Below are 23,040 nucleotides of genomic sequence, written 5' to 3' on the forward strand. Positions count from 1 at the left end.
CCAGCAACCGGTCCGCACAAAGAAGCCAAACCCCCGTCCGCGGGATGCAGGCAGCACACAAAACCAGGCTCCCTCCGGTCCGTGGAAAAACCTCCCCACGGAAGCGGTGGTCCCCGATGCCCCGAAGGTTGGGGGGGGCCTCTGGCTTAGACTGCTCACCTGGGGAATTCTGAACTCTCTTGCCAAGATCTTCCCCTTCCTCGGTTGGGACCCTAACAAGGAATCAGCCGAGTACGGTTTACCCTTGAGTATGCACGCACGAGGTTAAATGCCTAAACCCTGCTTCCCCCCCCCCGCCTTCTCATTTTATGTAATTTTCTACTTCATTAATGTTTACAGCAATCTTTCCCACCCAGTCCAAATATTTTGAAAACAAACGCTAACTTCTCCAGCCAACAGAGTTGATGACTCCACGGTATCTGAGGAGGAACATTCGAGTTCGTGATCCCTTTCGGATCTTTTAAAAACGCTTCGCTTTTGCCGTCGGACACAATCAACGTGCCTCCTTCCTCATGCAGTTACTGCCGCAAACTGCTCTGTGCTTCCCAAATGCCGTTCTGTATTTTTCCATTCCTACTTATCTCCTTAAGATGTTTTCCTCCGGTAGCTTTAGGTTTTTTGAGTGGTTGAAGATGGAAATTGCTTACATAGTGAATTCCAGCAAAGGAATCATTTCTTTTCTGTGGCGTTAATCTCCCCTAACGTGGACTTACATCCCACCCAGCTTCAGAGACTTCAAGCAGTTGACAGCTGACGGGAAAGTGGCAACCCAAAGCCCACACAATCATAACAATGCTACAACTCAATTGCCAAAGGCCTACTGAAAGAAAATCATTTTCATGGCTAGAGAAAGTAAATAAACAGGATGCCTGACGCATCTGGATTTTTCCACGGTGAGGAATCACCACAGAGGATTGTGGAGACAGGAGCCTAAGCGTCGTTTCCCATCTTGCGCATGTGGGCCGGGCAGATTTTACTTCGAAATGTTGATGTTACAACAGTGATTGGTCTCATTCGAGACGACAGCGAATCTGCATACAGACGGGAAGTTGAGCCACTGGCCCTGCGGTGCGGGAGGAACAATCTTGAACTGAACACACTCAAAACTGTAGAGATGAGAGTGGATTTTAGGAGAAGCCCTCCTGTCCTGCCCCCTCTTACAACACTGGACAACGCAGGATCAACAGCAGAGACCTTCAGATTTCTGGGTTCTACCAATATCTCAAGGCTTAAAATGGACACCGAACATCAAAAATGTCATCGGGAAAAAAGCACAAGGAAGAATGTTCTTCCTGCGCCAACTCAGAAAGCTCAGACTGCCCAGGGAGCTGCTGATACCGTTCTACAAAGGAATTTTTGAGTCTGTCATTTGCACCTCTGTAACTGTCTGGTTTGGCCCAGCAACCAAACAAGGCAGACGCAGACGTCAACGGATAGTTAGGACTGCAGAAAAAACGATTGCAACCAGCCTGCCTTCCACTGATGACCTGTGTGCTGCCTGAGCCAGAAAGAGGGCTGTGAAAATATCTCCAGACCTCTCACCTCCTGGACGTAAAATGTTTCAACCTCTTCCCTCCAGACAATGCTATAAGGCCGGGGTCCCCACCCCCTGGTCCATGGACTGGTACCGGGCCGCAGCATGCCAACAACTGGTCCGCACAAACAAGCGGAGCCCCATCTGTGGGATGCAGGCAGCACACAAAACCACGCACCCTCCGGTCCGTGGAAAAACCTCTCTCCACCAAACCGGTCCCTGGCGCCCAAAAGGTTGGGGGCCTGTGCTATAAGGCATTGCACGCCAAAACAGCTAGACACAAGGACAGTTCCCCCCCCAAGCCACTACTGTGCTAAACAACTAATTCCCACAATAGTGTCTTATGCCCTGGGGTGTGAAACCACCTGGAAGGGCTGTATTACTATTACCTTTCTTATCTTTCCTATTCCCTATATCCTTAGCTTCTTTTGAACACATTTGTTGTTTGTATCTTATGATTTATGTTGATTGCTTTTATTAGCATCCCATGACTATCACTGAATGTTGTACCTTATGATTTATGATGATTGCATTTTATGATTATGGTCATGATTTATCATTTGTGGCTTATATGTACACAGAGAACCTACGCACCGGAGACAAATTCTTTGTGTGTCCAATCACACCTGGCCAATAAATAATAAAGAATTCTAAAGAATAATCCATTCAGTCGTGTCTGACCCTTGGCGATTCTGTGGGCCGGCTCTCCCCACACCTTCCCATCTTGCGCTACTTCTTTTGAGTTGTTCTGTGCTTTGCCTGGGGTCAGCTTTGATGGTGTCCAGCCACCGTGTCCTTTGGTGGTCTGGTTTCCTTTTACCCACCTCGAAAAGAAAATCCCCCAAACAGATCCTTTCCATACTTTTCAGCTCACGGATCCAGTTAAATTCTAGTGGTTTCTTCATAGCAGCCTGCAATTCCCAAAATGTACGCCCCAGCACACAGCTTGAGAACTGGGGGCTTAGCAGAAATAATAAATTCATAGGGCCACTCCAGGTTATTTTAAAGTTTTGAGAGAAACACACCGATATGAGGGTCGTAGTTCCCAGAGTGCACAAGTTGGAAATCATGGCCCTAAGAGGTTTATATGTAGGCTTTGTGAATATTTGCCGTGCTCTTTTGCTCTGCCTGAAATTGTTCTGGTTTTCTGTAGGCACGTTTTTAATCTCCTAAAAGGTTCGAAACAAATACTATCCAATCTGAACGGTGGTCTGCAAACAAGCCATGTTCGTTGCCATGATTTTTGACATTGCATTTATTATCTACGTCAGGGGCGTCAAACTCGCAACGTCAGGTGACATGTCGTGACGTATCGCAGTTTTTTCCCCATTGCCAGCAATGGGGTGGGCGCGGTTTCGGCATGGCGCATCCGGCCCGCGGGCCAGCGGTTTGACACCCCTCTATCTACGTGATCTTCCATGTTGAGCTGAGGTAGACCCGTGTTCATCAGCTGCAACTCCACATTTTAAGGCTGCCTCAGACTTTTGCTTAATTTTACACCCCAGGTAGTCCTGTAGTTGAGCCCAATAATTTTGATTGTTAGGCTGTAAGGCGAGGACTACCTGTATTTACCAAAGGGGAAGGGGCGAAACCCAATTTCCCAGGAATCGACCTCAGTCAGTGAATATCAGGAATTGTTATTTTATTTTATTTTTTCCTAGAAAACAGAGCATGCTCATTGATCTAGGTTTGCCCCTCTTGAGCGTAATGCTTTCCCTCGAGAGAAACACTTACAGCCCTGGAAGAGAGCAAGGCCTGGTTTGAGCATTCTCACTTTTCCTGAATAGCTGGTCTGTTGACAGATTGTCATTAGTTCATGGACTCCAGTCTGCCACTGAACCCCAGCTGCAGGAGAAAGTTGCTGTCTTTCCTTGCCTGCAGCCCCCCCCCCCCAATGAGATAAGTAGCCGGTCACTGTGGGGAACCATCACACTGCGCTAAATAAACATTTGGCTTGAAGGAGTCCCGCTCCTGTTAGTTTTTAAGATGAATTACCTTAATATCCTTCCCCTAAGATCCTAGCCTATCAGGGAGGTGGCCTGGAGGATATTTCGGCTCATGTTCGTCTAAGTCCCGTGCTTTATATTCCTTCCTTGATAAAACCCTTCCTTTTTCTTGCAAACACAACCCCAGACCGGATTTAAGGATATGCAACTTAAAGATATTCACACTTGGCCTAGGGATCATCGCAAGCCACGTCACTCCTCTCATTCAGATGAATCCTCAAGTTGCAAAGCAGGTCAACTCTGAAGGGATAATGGTTCTTTTGACATATTTTGTTGTTTGTCCTGCTAATAGTGTAATTTGTCAGGAAACGGTTCTATATACGTATGAATGAATTTAACTACATAAAGCACCCTGCTGCAGAAGAACAGAACAGAAAATATGGAATGGGATAGGATAGGATAGGATAGGATAGGATAGGATAGGATAGGATAGGATAGGATAGGATAGGATAGGATAGGATAGGATAAAGAGAGAATGGAATGGAATGGAATGGAATGGAATAGAATAGAATAGGAACAGGAATAGAATAGAATAGAATAACTTTATTGTCACTTTTGTACACTAATCGGCATACGTTAAAATGAAATTTCGTTGCATTCAGCCCTCAAAGGGTCACCACCTTCGATATACACTACATAAATATGACAAAAATAAATAAATAAATACAGAATTATGCATGCACTCCCACGGAAAGGTTGCATATGAAGACAGATTGCACCTTGAATTGAAAATGCAACACACACATTTCCTTTTTTCCTCCCCCGTCCATAAATTTTATTGAAGACTTTACCTTTTGTTGTTGTTGTTGTTAACTGAAAATGCAAGAAATCCAAGGGGTGCTTTTGAAAACTTCCTAGATCGATGATAAATGAGATGCATATGTTTCTCCCATGGTAACCCAAAACAAATAAAGCAAACTTTCTGATGATTTCTAATTAAGCCAAGTTTTCTTTTTTCTTTTTTTTTTATTTTTTAAAATAACAATCTTTAGTGCTTAGTAAACAGCGTGTTGTCTGGGTTCATATATTTAAAAAATAATAATTAATTTCTATAATTCCATAATCAATGTGTTAATTAATAATATATTTCCTTGGTCTTCTCTTCTTCCACTATTATTCTACTTTTATCAACATTTAACAAATATAATTCTTAATACTTTCAATACATACACAGTTGAATATAAACATTTTTCTTGTGTTTGTACAAATAACAGTTAGCTCGGCCTATATAACCTCTTTCCTAATCAGCTTATATTTCAGTTATGTTTATGAAAATCATCTTATTAAATCACTATGTATCATGTCTTCAAATTTCTTATTTAAGTTTGGATATAGAGGGGAAATTAAACTTAAAAGAAGCTCACACATCTTAAAGCCGCTCAGGCTGAGGAAGAGATTGAAGATGCCCCTGGTTAGGACACAGGCAGATTCAGGAGTGGGATTTAAACCAGTTTTGAATGGGATCCTAGTTCCCTTCAAGGATCAGGTCCACAGCCGGAGAATACTTCTAGATAAAGCAGAAATTCAGATGGTAGTTACAGCCAGGAGATCCTTGTTCAGATTACGTTGGTGCCCTGACTATGTTGGTCAAATTACTCTTGGCCCAATTTATAGCTGGTTTAGTAGCAAACATCTGGGAACTGGATTACAGCAACACACTTTTAGAGCTAAGCGATCTCATGTGTAGGGTTGAAGTGCTTCTGTTTGCCTTAGAGTTCCTGTACACAAGTTACTCAGTCATTAATGAGTTTGCTATTGGAGGTGGTTAACTTCAGTCAACTTCCTTCCTTCCTTCCTTCCTTCCTTCCTTCCTTCCTTCCTTCCTTCCTTCCCTTCTCATTCCCATCTCCTTCCTTCCTCCCTCCCTCCCTCTTTCTTTCTTTCTTTCTTTCTTTCTTTCTTTCTTTCTTTCTTTCTTTCTTTCTTTCTTTCTTTCTTTCTTTCTTTCTTTCTTTCTTTCTTTCTTTCTTTCTTTCTTTCTTTCTTTCTTTCTCCTATACCAAATTCCAGGTGGCTTCCTTTTAGAGAAGGATTCCACATCTTCCTCGAGAACTTCCTTTATGCAAAGAGCTTCTTTGATGTGATAGAATTTGTCACCCAATTCAGGGAGGGCCAGCACCTAAATACATCCGAAGAACACTCGGAAAGTTATCTTGGCTATTGTTAACATTTCAGAATTAGAAGCCAAGCGAACGTTTTTCCAAGGGAAATGTTCACAGTTCTTCCAGAAGTCTACGCTGTGAAGTACAAAAACGCTAGACTAATAAAATGTCTTTTTCACATGGAGAGCCGCTGTTGCGTTGAAGGATAACTGCTAAAATCTTCCTTACTTAAGCCTCTGCCTTGAGGAGAAATCCCAGTTCTGTACTTTAGTTGTTCTGCAGCTGGGAATGAAAGTTATTGCACAGGAAAATCAAGCATTTTTAGTAATGGTGAAATGTTTTTATTACATTGTTTATATCTGCCCTAATGCCATGTCTGTATTCAGAGATGTCAAAGCTTTGTACTGATAGTTTAAGACAATGAAAAACGCTACTCTCTGTTGATAGTATTTCACCACCCTTACAGTATATGCATTTTGTCCTTGACTTTCTGCTTCTTCTCCGACCTCTTTCTTCCCATTTCTCAAAAGTCCAAAAGTAAACTACTATTAGTCATGTACAGGGTAGCTGAAAAGGAGGAATAAATTAACTGCGTTTCTCCTTGAGCCCCCCTGCTACATTTCTACACTGGGAGGGTTAGGGTCCTTATCGAGAAAATAATTTCTGCAGAACTGTGCAGTTTGATGGAATTCACACGCATTTGTTGCATGTAAAGCTACCTGAAAGGTCACATACAATTGCCTACATTTTTAAAAATAACAAAATCACTCAGTCTGCTGAACCTTTTGAGATGGATGATTTATTTGTATTGCCAAGCAAATAAATTTTGCTCAGAATCAAATATGGAAATAAATAAAAAGTATTATGTTTCATCAAAATTATGTGCTCTGCTAAAAAGTTTAATGATTTTTTTTCTTGAACGATAACCTAGGGAAAAAGTAATGAAGTATTCTTATATCTGTTGTATGTATATTAATAGCTGTCCTGACTAGAAATATCTTTCTTTCTTTCTTTTAGGCCCAGGATTTGAATGTAATTGAAGAAGTCATTCGAATGATGTTAGAAATAATCAACTCCTGCTTAACAAATTCCCTCCATCATAACCCCAATTTAGTGTATGCCCTGCTATATAAGCGGGATCTCTTTGAGCAATTTCGAACTCACCCCTCTTTCCAGGATATAATGCAGAATATAGATCTGGTATGTACTTAATATCGTCTGTCAAAACGCTACTTAAAATTTAAAATAGCTACTTTTATTTTGTATAGATAGTAGAATAGAATAGAATAGAATAGAATAGAATAGAATAGAATAGAATAGAATAGAATAGAGCAGAGCAGAGCAGAGCAGAGCAGAGCAGAGCAGAACAGAACAGAACAGAATAGAGCTGGAAGGGACCTTGGAGGTCTTCTAATCCAACCCCCTGCTCAAACAGGGCAACCTATAGTACCATCTCGGACAAGTGACGGTCTAGCCCAGGGGTAGGCCACCTTGGCTCTTTTATGACTCGTGGACTTCAACTCCCAGAATTCCTGAGCAGCCATGCTGAGGGGAAAGGGAGAGGTTTCCAAGCTGAGCCAGGCTGGCTGAGGAATTCTGGGAATTGACTTAACGACTTAACGTTAAGTCAGCCACACGGTCGTTAGGCGAACCTGGCTTCCCCACTAACTTTGCTTGTCAGACAGTCGCAAAAGGGGATCACGACCCCAGAATACTGCGACCGTCATAAACATCAGCCAGTTGCCAATCGTCTGGATTTTGATTATCTCACCATGGGGAATGCCGCAACTGTTGTGTGAAAAACAGTCATAAATCATTTTTTCATTATTTGGGTTGAAGATTATGCAAACTGTAAACGTGAACCTTTCAAAGAGATCAAAAATAACTTTATTGGATATTAAATTTACTAGCCCTTATTTTGACAGGCCCCTTAGTTGCCACCTTTCCTCTGCTTTTAAGGCCTCCCACTAAAATAGTCCCCGGGTGTCGCATTTGTTTCTCAAATTAACTGTTCATCTGCTGGTTATGTCATTGTTTTTATATTGTGCTTTTCATTCGACAAGAATTTACCATTAAATTTTCTGTAGAAGTGGAATGTGAAAGCTGCTAGTGTAGGAGAATTTAAATATTTTTTATATTGTGAGAAGCCAACTTTGGCAAAAAAAAAAATATGCCTCCACATTTCCTGGCTGAGAAATGAGAAAAGATCAGATGCTTTTGAAAGGGCTTCAGATTGCTTCAGCTTTCTAGCAGAAGAAAATATTTCCTTTATTTGTTGCTGCTTTGATATGAGAATGTGCTGCTTTATCTGCTGAAGGGTACCTAAAGAAACATATAAAAAATAATCTAGACACATTTTAAAATAAATGAGTAAAAATATGCTCTTCCTCCAGCCAAATTCTGTAGGAATATAATATTATTTTATTGCAAACACAGCTGTGAACATCAGTATATTGGAAGAAATAAATCCGTGCTTATTTATTCAATAAGCTCAGAGGAATTGTAACAGACAAACATAAATTTTAACGCTCTCGAAAAGCAAATCAACAAGCATAACAATGATTGGAAAATGCTGCATCTACATTGAATGTTGGAAATCAGAATGTATTAAGGAATTCTTGGCAAAGACATTTCAATAATGTAGTTTGTCACTTGTCATTATTTGATCAATTGAATTTATATTTTCCTGGAAAAACTGTTCAACAAAGTTTACATATGCATTTGTTTAAAATAGTTTCTCCAAGCTTTTCATCGAGTGATCAGCACGGCAGGTTTACATATTAAAGCCAGCGTAGGAACAGTATTATGGTACAGAATAACAGGAAAACAAAAGAAAAAATAACAACATCAGCTATTCTTGCCAGGTCTTCCAAAATCCTGCAAAAAAAATAAAAATAAAATAAATAGTATTTTGACTTGCTCCCCAAAACCCATCATTGGGGAAACTCACCAAGTTGCCAACCGAAGAGTGTTTAATAATCATATATCGCAACTGTGGTTGTGAAAATTGGAAGTTAAAAAAGCAAGACAGGAAGAAAAGAGACTCCTTTTTGCTGGGGTGCTGGAGGAGGCTCCTGGATATTCTGTGGACAGCAAAGGCGACTGACAGGCAAGTGCTGGCATGCTTAACATCAGACATGTCGCTGGAAGAAGAAGAAAAAAAAATCACAAAACAGCATCTCGCTTATTTTGGCCGTGTCACGCAGGGGGATTCCCTGGAAAAAGCAGTTGGAAGAGTTAGTGGTAAAAGGAAACCAGGCCACCAAAGAACACGGTGGCTGGACACCATCAAAGCTGATACTGGTCAGTGCATAGAAGAGCTTAAAGAAGTACCGTAGGATCAGAAGATCCTGGCCAATAGGATCGCCAAGAGTTGGACACGACAGAATTGACATCGTCATCATCTCACAACTGGGAAGATCTTCTCCTGAGTAGCCACCAACTATGCTTTGGACGATGGAAAAGGTGAAATAAAATTGGGCTTAGCTTTGTTAAGATACGTTGGATGGGACAGTTTAAGACTTTAAACATCAACACCAGCCCTTGACCTGGATGCTAATAGTGTACAGAGCAGATGAATCTTTTTGGTCAATTAGATAAATCTAATTTGTCCTAGAAGATACAAATAATTACTGCAGAAGTAGGCGTGGATAAAGGCCAGATGTATCTCCCTGCTAATATAGGATTTCGTGAACTTTCCTTTATTATCCTCCGTCCCTGGATATCAGCTGTGGTTCTGCTGGGGAGACCAGTGGTGTCTTTGCTCCCAGGGTTCTGCGTTGAGATGATCTGGAGAAGAAGAGCGGGCAGCCACCTTCCCCTGTCTTGCTCACCACAGGGTGATTGTGCACCTCCCACCTTGAGGATTTTGGCCCTGGCAGCAAAGGCCTTCTCTACACCTGAGAACCTGCCAACAGAAGTGTGTATAGTCAAGGCCATGGTCTTCCCAGTTGCAATGTATGGCAGTGAAAGTTGGACCACAAGAAAGGCTGAGCGCCAAAGAATGGGGGCCTTTGAACTCTGGTGCTGGAGAAGACTCCTGCGAGTCCCTTGGACTGCAAGGCGATCAAACCGGTCAGTCCTAGAGGAGATCAACCCTGACTGCTCTTTAGAAGGCCAGATCCTGAAGCTGAAACTCAAATACTTTGGCCACCTAATGAGAAGGAAGGACTCACTGGAGAAGAGCCTAATGCTGGGAAAGGTTGAGGGCAAGAGAAGAAGGGGACGACAGAGAGTGAGGTGGCTGGATGGAGTCACTGAAGCAGTAGGCGTGAGCTTAAATGGACTCCAGAAGATGGTAGAGGCCAGGAAGGCCTGGAGGAACGTTGTCCGTGGGGTCGCGATGGGTCGAACACGACTTCACAGCCAACAACAACACCTGAGAGGAGCCTTCCCTAAAGATAAAGGGTGGAGTTGCAGGCAGAGCAGAGTGGATCTTGCCAGTGGTAATGAAGGGATGTCAAACAGATCCACTCCACCCACCTTCTTGAGAGGGAAGGATGGAGAACCGAAGAAAGCGATGAAAGAACAAGCCAACTCAGGGAAGAGAGGGACAGCGATTAGGAGGACATCCACTTACGTGGAGCTCTACTGGCTGACTAAGCTGGTCCAGTAGTAGAGTAGAGTAGAGTGGAATAGAACAGAACAGAACAGAGGATAGGAAAAGATAGGATAGGATAGGATGGAACAGAACATTAGAATAGAGAAAGCATAGAATAGAATAGAAAATATGGAGTGGAGAATAGAATAGGAATAGAATAGAATAGAATAGAATAGAATAGAATAGAATAGAATAGAATAGAATAGAATAGAATAGAATAGAATAGAATAGAATAGAATAGAATAGAATAGAATAGAATAACAAATGGAATGGAATGGAATGGAATAGAATAGAATAGAATAGAATAGAATAGAATAGAATAGAATAGAATAGAATAGAATAGAATAGAATAGAATAGAATAGAATAGAATAGAATAGAATAGAATAGAATAGAATAGAATATATGGAATGGAATGGAATGGAATGGAATGGAATGGAATAGAATAGAATAGAATAGAATAGAATAGAATAGAATAGAATAGAATAGAAGCTGGAAGGGACCTTGGAGGTCTTCTAGTCCAGCCCCCTGCTCAAGCAGGAGAACCTATACCGTCTCAGACAGGTGATTGCTTTCATGTTCCCCGTCCCAGCTTTATTGTACAGGTATCTCTGGAGAGTCTCAGTCGTCCAGGTTATAGTTTTCCCGGAGATGCTTTTTCAACGAGGCAAGTGGACGTCCTTTGAAGCGAACCATCTTCAAAGAAAAACAAGAAAGTCCACCTGCCTCGTTAAAAAAGCATCTTTGGGATATTGTACGGGTTGTCCTGGACTTGCAACCATTTGTTTAGTCATCGTCCGCAGTTAAAGGGCAGTGAAAAAGGTGTTTGATGACCGTTTTTCACACTGACCGTGGCAGCCTCCCCACGGTCACATGATCAAAGCAGGAGTTGCCAGCAGACTCTTTGAAGTGACCTCCGATAATTAACTTCCTCCGCGGTGCCTTCCTGTTGTCCTTCGCCGTCGTCTTTCCTTCCTCTTTTTTTTTTTTTTTTTAAAAATAAGGCTCATGCGGGACATCTTGGAGTCCTCTCTCCCTGCATGAGGAAAGGGGTTGGGAAAGCCCAGACCACAGTCTTGCCTCCCTCAGAACACAACGGAGATTGTTGTGCCAAACTGGGACACACAACCATCCCTTGAGCTCTTTAGCCGAAGGAAACAAGTCAGAGGCTTCACAGCAGAAGCCGGGCAGGAACCAGGGTTCTTCCGGGTCAGGGGTAGGCATCCTTGGCTCTTTTATGACTTGTGGACTTCAAGTCCCAGAATGCCTGAGCCAGCCACGCTGAGGGGAAAGGGAGAGGTTTCCAAGTTGAGCCACGCTGGCTCAGGCATTCTGGGACTTGAAGTCCACCAGTCACGAAGGGGCCATAATTCCCCCATGCTGTTCTGAGGAATTCTGGGAGTTGAAGTTCGCCAGTCATAAAGGGGCCATAGTTCCCCCATGCTGGCTCAGGAATTCTGGGAGTTGAAGTCCACGAGTCATAAAAGAGCCAAGGATGCCTACCTTTGTTCCAGGTCTTTTAAATTCAGTCAGATGAAAAGATGGTCCAGCCTGATGGCCTCCACAACAGGGTGCAGCCGACAGCTAAACAACTAGAGGGTGTCTCTAAGTCGAAAGCTACTCCTTGTTACAGGTAGTCCTCAATTTACAGCCATTCGTTTAGCGACTGTTTGAAGTTACAATGGCGCTGGAAAAAGTAACTTATGACTGTTCACCCTTACAACTGTTGCAGCATCCCCAGGGTCACGTGACCATAATTTGGATGCTTGGCAACTGGCGTGTATGACGGTTACATTATCCTGGGGTCATGTGATCACTTTTTGCAACCCCCCGGCAAGCAGTGGGGAAGCCAGATTCATTTAACAACCGGGTTACTAACTTATCAACTGCAGTGATTCGCTTAACAATTTTGGTGAGAAAGGTCATAAAATGGGGCAAAACTCACTTTGCAACTGTTTTGCCTAGCAACAGGAATTTTGGGCTGAATTGTCATTGTACGTCAAGGGCTATAGTCCAGGGGTAGGCAACCTTGGCTCTTTTATGAGTGGTGGATTTCAACTCCCAGAATTCCTGGGCCAGCCATGCTGAGGGGAAAGGGAGAGGTTTCCAAGCTGAGCCAGGCTGGCTCAGGAATTCTGGGAGTTGAGGTCCACGAGTCATAAAAGAGCCAAGGTTGCCTATCCCTGGCCTAGGCTGCTTTATGACTGGTGGACTTCAACTCCCAGAATTCCTGGGCCAGCCATGCTGAGGGGAAAGGGAGAGGCTTCCAAGCTGAGCCAGGCTGGCTCAGGAATTCTGGGAGTTGAAGTCCACGAGTCACAAAAGAGCCAAGGTTGCCTACCCCTGCATCTAGACCTATAAAACAAAGGAATCCCTTGCCGAAGAGGTTTTAGCCACCCCTGTTGCTGTAGAAGAGAGCGAGCAACTCTCCCTCCCTGGTCTTCAGAAGATGCAAAGAAAAAAAGACCAGCGGCAGAAAGAAACACCCTGCGTCTTATATTCCTAAAGCTGAGCTTAGTGTTATTTGCAGAATACACGAATTACGCTTGCTTAGATTTGTGGGTTTGAGTTGTAACAGCTCTAATATCCTGCAGATAAAAAACATCTGGGTCACTTAGTAACCAAGGCTAGTGTGAATTCTGTTTTCATTTATTGCTGAAGTCTGTTCCAGAACTAAGTGGACTCCCCTTCTGGCAAAGGTGGTGGGTTTTTTCCCCTCGCTGGCAGTTGCCAAAGCTGGACTGAAGTCAGGCGTCTTATAGAAAGTTGGCTTATTTCTTTTGTTCCGTTGAGAATTTTCCTGCTAGATAAATCGATCTGATAAGCAGCCACGGCAAAGGAACTCGGAAAGTAGGAGGCAGATCTAAATAAACGCTGGAGAGAAGAACAGTCAAACCCTTTGCTACCTTGTCAGTTGTTCGCTTCTGTGGATGTCTTTGTGTACTCACAATGAAGAAGTGTTGTTTTTAAGCGACCAGGGGTGATTTAAGGGGCCCTGTTGGGTTTAAAAGGAGGGAGGCAGCTATCCTGAGCTATCCTCATAAGCACAATTGAGCCCCCAAATTCTTTGCTAAGCAAGACGGTTGTTAAGTTACTTTACAATCTTTTTTGCGTCAGTTGTTAAACGAATCACTGCAGCTGATAAGTTGGTAACGTGGTTGCTGAGGGAATCTGGCTTCCCCGCTGACTTTGCTTGTCAGAAGTTCACAAAAAGCGATCACGGATCATCCCGGGTCACGGCAACCGCCATAAGGTACGTGCCAGTCGCTAAGCATTTAGATTTGGATCACGTGACCACTGGATGCTGCAATGGTCCTAAGTGTGAAGAATAGTTTCACCTGGCTGGCTCAGGAATTCTGGGAGTTGAAGTCCACAGGCCGTAAAGGGGCCACGATTGCCCACCCCACCCTAGTGAATAATATTGCAAAGTATTTGGAACCGGAAACCAATGTAGCAGATAAAAAAGGCCCATTTTTTCCCCTTCTAAAAAATTCCATTTTATTACAAGTGCTCTTTTGTGATGTAGCATTGGTTGTTGTTTTTTAAAAAAAAAGGTCTACTTCTAATTGGATGCTTTTCACATCTTGGAAAGAAATTTGTTTAGGATGTGCAGTGAGAAATATTAGTATCAGCGAAGCGATTTCATTACTGAGTACAGTAAACGCTTTTTCTGCTGAATTTCATTTGCTTTGCACTTTTTCCTCCAAAGCCCTGGGTGCAGGCCAGAATAATCTTCTGCTCCAGATTAGGAGGCAGTGTCTGTAGTTGCTTGCAGCAACGGTGGGTGTGTCTCATCATCGGAACCCCTGAATAATCAGATCATCAGCTCTCTTTTGTTTTACTAATAGCAGCAGAGTTGTAAAGGCCTAATGAGGCCTAATGGCTCCAGGTGGGTGTCTAATTCTTTTGGTACAAAGGAATCGCAAGCAGCAAACCATTTCCAAAGCCTTGAAGGAGATTATTAAAGGAATGGTAGCAGCCTCAGTGGCGGGGCCAATATTTCTGTCTACCTGATTTCTCGAGATAAGGTGTATATTTAGAGAGGTTGCTAGACTGGTTGATATCCCTTTCAGAATAAGAGAGTTGGAAGGGACCTTGGAGGTCATCGTCCAGCCCCCTGCTCAAGCAGGAAACCCTACCACCATTTCAGACCATTTCTTCTTGAAAACTTCCAGTGTTGGAGCACCCACAACTTTTGGAGACAAGTCATTCCACTGATTAATTGTCCTCACTGCCAGGAAGTTTCTCCTTAATGCCAGGTTGCTTCTCTCCTTGGTTAGTTTCCATCCGTTGCTTCTTGTCCTGCCTTCAGGCGCTTTGGAGAATAGCTTGACTCCCTCTTCTTTGTGGGCAGCCCCTGAGATATTGGAAGACTGCTTCCATGTCTCCCCTAGTCCTTTTTTTCATTAAACTAGACATACCCAATTCCTGCAACCGCTCTTTGCACGTTTTTAGCCTCCAGCCCCCTAATCCTCTTTGTTGCTCTTCTCTGCACTCTTTCTAGAGAGTCTCAACATCTTTTTTACATCGTGGCAACCAAAACTGGATGCCGTATTCCAAGTGTGGTCTTACCAAGGCCTTGTAAAGCGGTATTAACACTTCATGTGATCTTGATTCTATCCCTCTGTTAATGCAGTCTAGCACTGTGTTGGCTTTTTTGGCAGCTGCAGCACACGGCTGGCTCCTATTTAAGGGATTGTCCACTGGGACTCCAAGATCCCTCTCACAGTTACTGCTACTGAGCAAGGTACCACCTATACCACGGGTGTCAAAGTCACCACGTCATGTGTTGTGACATGTCACAATTTTTTTCACATGGCTGGAGCTGGGGTTGGTGCAGCCTCTGCATGGTGCAACCAGCCCGTGGGCCTGCAGTTTGACACCCCTGACTTATACTACACCTGTGCATTTGTTTTTTCTTGCCTAAATGTAGAACCTTACTTTTCTCATAATACACTGCAAAACCAAAATAAGGTAGGCGCTGAAGTGGAAGTTAAGTCCAGATAGGATAGTTCAAAGGTGCTTTTCAAAAGGCTACTGGAAGTTCTTGGTAAGTTAATTAAAGTGGTTAGATGTTTTGCAAAGTTGTAAGTGGCTGAGTTGATGCCACTGACAAATAGTGGAGTGGAGTGGAGTTCCCTCTGTGGATTTTGGGGAGTCCATGTATACATGGAGTGGCTTCCCCAGGGCAAAGGCAGGAGTATTGTGGCTTATCTGTGGTATCAGCGGTTGTTACAGGAATTTGATGACCTTTTTCTTACAACTGCTGATAGGATCTCTCTTTGTAGCTCATGCGTAGGCAGCAGTGTCCTTCAGAAAACTGTTTACCTTGGCATTTTAGCCATCTGTGTTCAGGATACCCTTTTTTGAGGTGTAGTCAAACTATTCCTGTATTCCTGGGTTATCTTTGACCAGTTCGGGCCATAAACAAATGCCACCTGCTAAAATGGCAGCATGTGTGTCCACTGGGATTTTTAAAAATGACAACCCAGGTGTTGATTATCTAGGAAAACTGGCAAAGCAATTGGCTTCTGTGGCACAAAGCAGCAGATGTGTACATGATGCTTTAGAACAAGGGTCTTCGAACTTGGCCCTTTTATGACTTGTGGACTTCAACTCCCAGAATTCCTCAGCCAGCCATGCTGAGGGGAAAGGAGAGGTTTCCAAGCTGAGCGGTGCTGGCTCAGGAATTCTGGGAGTTGAAGTCCATGAGTCATAAAAAGAGCCAAGGTTGCCTACCCCTGCCCTATACCATTTCAGATAAATGGTTAGATTAAACTGATAAATCAGTTGAATTGGGCCTTCATGAGTGGCCCTGGTCTTTCGTACCTGACAGAAACTTATCTTTTAGTGAATGTGGTGTTTTCTACCAACCAACAATTGGGGGTTTTATTCCCCCCCAAAAAAAAACTCCCATAAAAGTAATTTTCTGGTAAAGCAATTATTTTAAGAAACTGGTATATAGTGATAGTATGCACTAAATGAGGAAAGCAGTAGAAAGTAGAAAGATAATGATAAGATTTGAACAGAGGTCATTGTGGGTATTGACAGCTTAATTTCCTAGTTCTCTGTGCTACAAGCAATCATTCTTAACTTGTAGTCCGTGAGCCCCGGGGGGTCCCCAACATCATCACAGGTGGTCTGCAAATGTTATGATTTATATGTTAAGACTCGGTGGTCCGTGGCCCCAAAAGTTATTTAAAAGAGATCCGTGGTAAAGAAGAGGTCGAGAACCCTGGCTATAGAGATATAGATGGACATTTTTGGATCACAATTATCAAACAAGAAGCAGATTTTAAACAATACTTAAATTCTGGCTCTTTTGGTTCATCAATATTTAATCTTATTTTTATTTATTTTTTGTAATATATTTTATTGATTTTTTTAAAAACATAAATCATTTAATAATTGGTGAACAGTGTGTTGTCTGGGTTATATTTGTAAAACAATCATTAACAATTAACTTCTATAATCCATATTCCACATAATAATTTTAGTTGATTTCCCCTTTCCCCAAAATATCCTCTTTTGCAACCATTGAGTTAATACAAGTCTTATTGTTTTGATAAATAACAATTGAATATATAATTTTTCCCAATATTCCTAAAAATTATAATCATATCAATATAATATTTCTTTTCTATTCAGTCATTCTGGTTGCCTTATAATCCTGTTATAATATTTAATCTTATTTTTAATTTGGCATTCAACTATATACCCGTGTTTTCCCCAAATTAAGACCGGGTCTTAATATTAATTTTTGCTCTAAAAGATCCCTCAGGGCAGGGGCCTTCAAACTTGGCCCTTTTATGAATTGTGGACTTCAGCTCCCAGAATTCCTCAACCAGGCACGCTGGCTGAGGAATTCTGGGAGTTGAAGTCCACAAGTCATAAAAGGGCCAAGTTTGAAGACCCCTGCCTTAGGGCTTATTTTCCGGTTAGGTCTTATTTCCGGGGGAACAGGGGTAGTTGGCGAGTTCCCATTAAGAAGCCACTCAATCATCACCCTCATCCAGTTATGCAGATTTTCAAATTTTATTTATTTATTTATTTTATTTATTTATTCAATTTATATACCGCACTTCTCCCGTAGGACTCAGGGCGGTTCACAAGGTTTTTTTAAAAAACAATACAAGAATTACAAAACATAAATTTTAATTTAATTTAATTTAATAATATTTATATACCGCCCTTCTCCCTAAGGACTCAGGGCGGTTCACAGGGCAGAATAAAATACCAAATACAAACATTAAAAAGAGATTAAATGATTGCCCAAGTTAAAACAATAGGAATACAATTCTAAAAACCCCAAGATAAAATTAAGACACCAAAAATAAAACAACCCCACCGATCCCCATCAGGCTAGGCCGGCTTGTACAAACAAAAACGTCTTGAGATCGCGACGAAAATCAATTAAAAAATTATATAGACCTTGCAATAAACCCCAGTTAAAAAACAGTTAAAATCCCAATTAATATGCTCAGACCAGGCCAGAGAGCTCAAAGAGCCAGGTCTTCAGGTCCCGGCGGAATGAGCGAAGGTCAGGGGCAGTCCTAAGCTCTACAGGCAGCTGATTCCAAAGGGCAGGCGCACCCTGAGAAGGCCCTCCCTGTGGGAGCGCACAGGACGAAGGGAGCTTGATGCCGGCAGCAGGTGTTCCCTCAGATAACCCGGACCCAAGCCATTTAGGGCTTTATAGGTCATCACCAGCACCTTGAATCTCACCCGGAGGGCAACCGGAAGCCAATGCAGTTCGCGGAGCAGAGGTGTTACATGGGAGTATTGGGAAACCCCCATCACAACCCGCGCGGCTACATTCTGCACCAGCTGAAGCCTCCGGGTGGTCCCCAAGGGCAGCCCCATGTAGAGAGCGTTGCAGTAGTCCAATCGGGAGGTCACGAGCGCATGAGCGACTGTGCGCAGGGCAACTCGGCCCAGATAGGGCCGCAACTGGCGCACCAGGCGAACCTGGGCAAAGGCCCCCCTGGTCACGGCTCTTATATGGTCTTCAAAACTGAGCCATGAATCCAGGAGGATGCCCAAGTTGCGAGCCCTATCGACGGCGGGTAACACCTCACCCCCCATCATTAGAGGTGGAATAGACTGGTTAGTCCAAGATGCCGGTATGCACAGCCACTCAGTCTTGGCAGGATTGAGACGAAGCCTGTTTCTCCCCATCCAGACCCGGACCACCTCCAGGCAACGGGACATCACGGCGAGGGCATCACTGGGTTGGTTTGGGGTGGAAAGAAAAAGTTTGGTTTTTTAATGTGGCGGACAGATTCCTGGCCTTGCTTAATTAAATCCTGTTGTTGTCTTTATTTCCTGTCTTGTTCAAGGTGATCAGCTTCTTTAGCTCACGGATTGAGCACCCTGGCGCTGCCCTGTCAGTGGAACGGGTACTGGAAATTATCAAACAAGGCGCTGTCGCCCTGCCCAAAGACAGACTCCGGGTGAGTGCGGCAAAGCTAATTTTACCAGCACTTTCTGCTTCAGTTTACTGAAATTTCTTGCACAGAGAATCTTTCCTTCCTTGTTTTTTCATCATATACCCAAAGTCCTGAAAAGAGGTTTTTCTGCTAAGATTCTTAAGGCAGATGACATAGAGCAGGGGTCTTCAAACTTGGCTCTTTTATGACTTGTGGACTTCAACTCCCAGAATTCCTCAGCTAGGCACGCTGGCTGAGGCATTCTGGGAGTTGAAGTCCACAAGTCATAAAAGGGCCAAGTTTGAAGACCCCTGCCCTAAGGGGTCTTTTAGAGCAAAAATTAATATAAGGCCGGGTCTTAATTTTGGGAAAACACGGGTATATAGTGGGAATAAAGACCCCTGACATAGAGAGAGGGTCTCCAGCTATTTAGAGCTCTGTAAATTAAGCCTAGTGCCTTGAATTAGCAATAGTACTTAGACTTATATAACCCCCCCCCCCAAAACTGCTTTACAGCCCCTTCTGAGTGGTTTATAGTGTTGGCCTGTTAAGGCCCCCCCACCCCGCCCCGGCAACAATGTGCATCCTCATTTTATCGACCTCGGAAAGATGGAAGACTTGAGTCAACCTTGAACTGGCTAGGATCGAACTCCTGGCTGTGGGCAGAGTCTGCCCATAGTAGTGCACCTTTTAACAGCTGCCGTGGCTCCAGAATTGGGCTGAAATAGGCAGTCATTGCCGTTTATTGAGAAGGAGTAGAGTAGGATCGTTCCTGGTGTCAGAGGGATAATTTGGGATTCCGAACTCCAGAAAAGATGAAAATGAGATCCAGACGGTTGTGAGAAAAGATGAGATATTTGTTCCTAAAAGCAAAAGAGTTTGCCTTTAGGGGCAGGCTGGAGAGAAATGGGGTCCAGCAGCAGATTTTCATAGGAGGAGCTTGAAGTGTCTACATGCTGATTCTAGGGTAACACTTGAGGGGTCTGCGTGTGCGTGTGTGTAGGTATGTTTATTCTTGTGAACATGCAGTTCCTCTGAGAGACCTAATTTAATTAACTCTGTGTTTGCAGACCTTATCCTTTGATATGTGGATTAGGTCTGGGTAACTTATTTGGGGTTTTGAAGAAGTTTAAGAGAGGGATTTCCCCCTGTCTGCTGTTTTTAACTTGATTAATTTAGTTTCAGCTTGACTGTCAGTTATCCAGTGGAGACACTTGTTTCTCTGACCGTTGTGGATTCTGTTAATATTTTAAGGGAAGGTGGAGACAACATAAAGGGTAAAATATATTTTGACGTAAAACTCCTCACACCGGCTATAAGGCTCATAAAAGGGGGATTGGAAATGAATCCAAATGAAGGGCTGGATCAAAAACCCATCTTGCAAGGTAGGCACCTGCTTCTTACGAGAGAGGGGGCCGCCCCGTTAAGGTTCGGACACACCAAGTTAGAACTCTCTGCCTACCCTCATCAGATCGACCGCAATAACCACCACCACGGAGCTCAACATTTCTGTTGCTAAGCGAGACCGTTGTTAAATGAGTTTTGTCCCATTTTGCAACTTTTCTTGCCACCGTGATTAAGCGAATCGCTGCGGTGGTTAAGTTAGTAACACGGCCATAAAGTGAACCCGCCTTCCCCCGCTGATTTTGCTTGTCAGAAAGTTGTGATCCTCGGAACACAGCAGCCGTCGTAAGTACAGGCCAGTTTCCGAGCGTCCAGATTTTGATCACGTGACCTACGGAGATGCTGCAACGGTCGTCAGTGTGAAAAAGGCTCCTAAGCCAGTTTTTCCCATTGCCACTGTAAGTTCAAACGGTCACTCAGCGTACCATTGTAAGTTGAGGACTGTTTGTACACCCCAAAACAACATCTTGGAATCAGTAATTGCCCTTTGGGGGATGCGGGCGATTCAGACAAGCGGGCGTGCTGTTTAGAGTAACATCACCCACGGGAACACCCTGCGAGCGGAGATAACCAGGACTTACGTTTGTTTGGATAACCGAGAAGAGAATGTTTATACGCTGCAGATGTAACTAAGGATGCTTGAATGTCTGATTCTCCGCTTGCTCTCCCACTAAACATGTTGTGTGGTGTGTGATTTCCTGACGTCTTGTTGCATGTTCCAGCTCAGTTGTTTATGGCGAGAGGGGAACTGCTGCAATTTTGATCCCGCAAAACTCCCATGCTGCCCTTTCGGAAGATCAGGCCACCCACCCACCCCCACCACCGACCTTTAAGCTCCGATATGCCTGAGCACCTACAGGCGGTCCTCGGCTTACGGCCACAATGGAGCCCAAAATTTCTCTTGCTAAGCGAGACGTTTGTTAAGCGAGCTTTGCCGCATTTTAAGACCTTTCTCGCCACAGACGTTAAGCGGATCACTCAGCCGTTAAGCTAGCACGATGGAAAGTGTTTAATTTAATTATTTATATGTTATGCATATGCAGGGGTGTGGGCCTGCACATGTGCTGTATGTAGTAGGTTTAGGTGTGTGTCGTGTATGGGTTCACTTTGAGAGCGGGCAACTAAATTTCACTTTTGATGTGTGTTGTGCCCACAGTAAAAAATAACAATAAAGGTTATCTTACCTCACCTCACCTCATCCCATCTTGTCTTGTCTTATCCTATCCTATCCTGTCTTATCTTATTTATCATCCCACCTCATCTCATCTCATGGTGGTCGTGAGGACTGCTTGTCGTTGAGAGTTGCAAAGAGCAAAATGCAATAGAATAGAATAGAATAGAATAGAATAGAATAGAAGAATAGAATAGAATAGAATAGAATAGAATAGAATAGAATAGAATAGAATAGAATAGAATAGAATAGAATAGAATAGAATAGAATAGAGCTGGAAGGGACCTTGGAGGTCTTCTAGTCCAGCCCCCTGCTCAGGCAGGAGGACCTATACCAGGGGTAGGCAACCTCGGCTCTTTTATGAGACTCATGGACTTCAACTCCCAGCTATGCTGACTCAGGAATTCTGGGAGTTGAAGTCCATGAGTCATAAAAGAGCTGAGGTTGCCTGCCCCTGACCGATACCATCTCAGACAATTGACTGTCCAGTCTCTTCTTAAAAACCTCCAGGGATGGAGAGCCCATGATTTCTGGAGGCAACTTCTGTTCCACTGGTTGATCGTCCTCACTGTCAGGAAGTTTCTCCTTAATTCCAGGTTGCTTCTCTCTCTGGTCAGTTTATTTATTTATTTATTTATTTAGTTGCATTTGTATACCGCCCTTTCCCTGAGGACTCAGGGCGGTTTACAGGGAATTAAAAAAAATCCAACATACAAAAGTTAAAACCATATTAAAAAATATTAAATTGACCCTGTACGCGATTAAAACCCCAATTAAAAATTCTCCTCAGCCTGGGCCCGAGAGCTCAAAGAGCCAGGTCTTCAGGCCCCGGCGGAATGATCGGAGGTCGGGGGCAGTTCTCAGCTCCACCGGCAGCTGGTTCCAGAGGGCAGGCGCTCCCACTGAGAAGGCCCTATCCCTGGGTGTCACCCGCCGGCAATCTCTCACCGGCGGAACCCTGAGCAGACCCTCCCTGTGGGAGCGCACTGGGCGAAGGGCGTTTGAAGCCGGCAGCAGGTGTTCCCTCAGATACCCCGGACCCAGGCCATGTAGGGCTTTATAGGTAATAACCAGCACCTTGAATTTCACCCGGAGGGCAACCGGAAGCCAATGCAGCTCGCGGAGTAGAGGTGTTACATGGGAGTATCGGGAAACCCCCATTACAACTCGCGCGGCCGCATTCTGCACCAGTTGAAGCCTCCGAGTGGTCTTCAAGGGCAGCCCCATGTAGAGAGCGTTACAGTAGTCCAAACGGGAGGTCACAAGCGCATGAGTGACTGTGCGTAGGGCGTCTCGGTCCAGATAGGGACGCAACTGGCGCACCAGGCGAACCTGTGCAAAAGCCCCCCTGGTCACGGCTCCTATGTGATCTTCAAAATTGAGCCGTGAATCCAGGAGGACGCCCAAGTTGCGAGCCCTATCAACGGGGGGTAACACCTCACCCCCCATCATTAGAGGTGGAATAACTTGGTTAACCCGAGACGCCGATATGCACAGCCACTCAGTCTTGGCGGGATTGAGACGAAGCCTGTTTCTCCCCATCCAGACCTGAACCGCCTCCAGGCACCGGGACATCACGGAGAGGGCATCACTGGGTTGGTTCGGGGTGGAGAGAAAAAGTTGGGTATCATCAGCGTACTGGTGATACCCCACCCCAAAACCACGAATGATCTCGCCCAGCGGCTTCATATAGATGTTGAACAGGAGAGGCGAGAGAACCGACCCCTGAGGGACTCCACAAATGAGAGGCCTCGGGGCAGATCTCTGCCCTCCTGTCAACACCGACTGCGAGCGGC

At 44.0% G+C, this 23,040-nt stretch overlaps 1 protein-coding gene across 5 annotated transcripts in view; it reads left to right on the forward strand.

The window, feature by feature from the left end:
• The window catches only part of DYM (dymeclin), a 237,098-nt gene that overhangs the window by 168,199 nt on the left and 45,859 nt on the right, over positions 1-23,040 (forward strand). For all 5 annotated transcript variants that reach the window (XM_081319258.1, XM_081319257.1, XM_081319260.1 and 2 more), the window contains 2 exons: positions 6,660-6,842; positions 18,580-18,693. In XM_081319258.1, coding sequence (XP_081175384.1) covers positions 6,660-6,842; positions 18,580-18,693 — 297 coding nt within the window. The remainder of the gene's footprint in view (positions 1-6,659; positions 6,843-18,579; positions 18,694-23,040) is intronic.

Source organism: Vipera berus (assembly GCF_964194415.1).
Source record: "Vipera berus genome assembly, chromosome: 2".
In the NCBI taxonomy this organism is placed as follows: Eukaryota; Metazoa; Chordata; class Lepidosauria; order Squamata; family Viperidae; genus Vipera; species Vipera berus.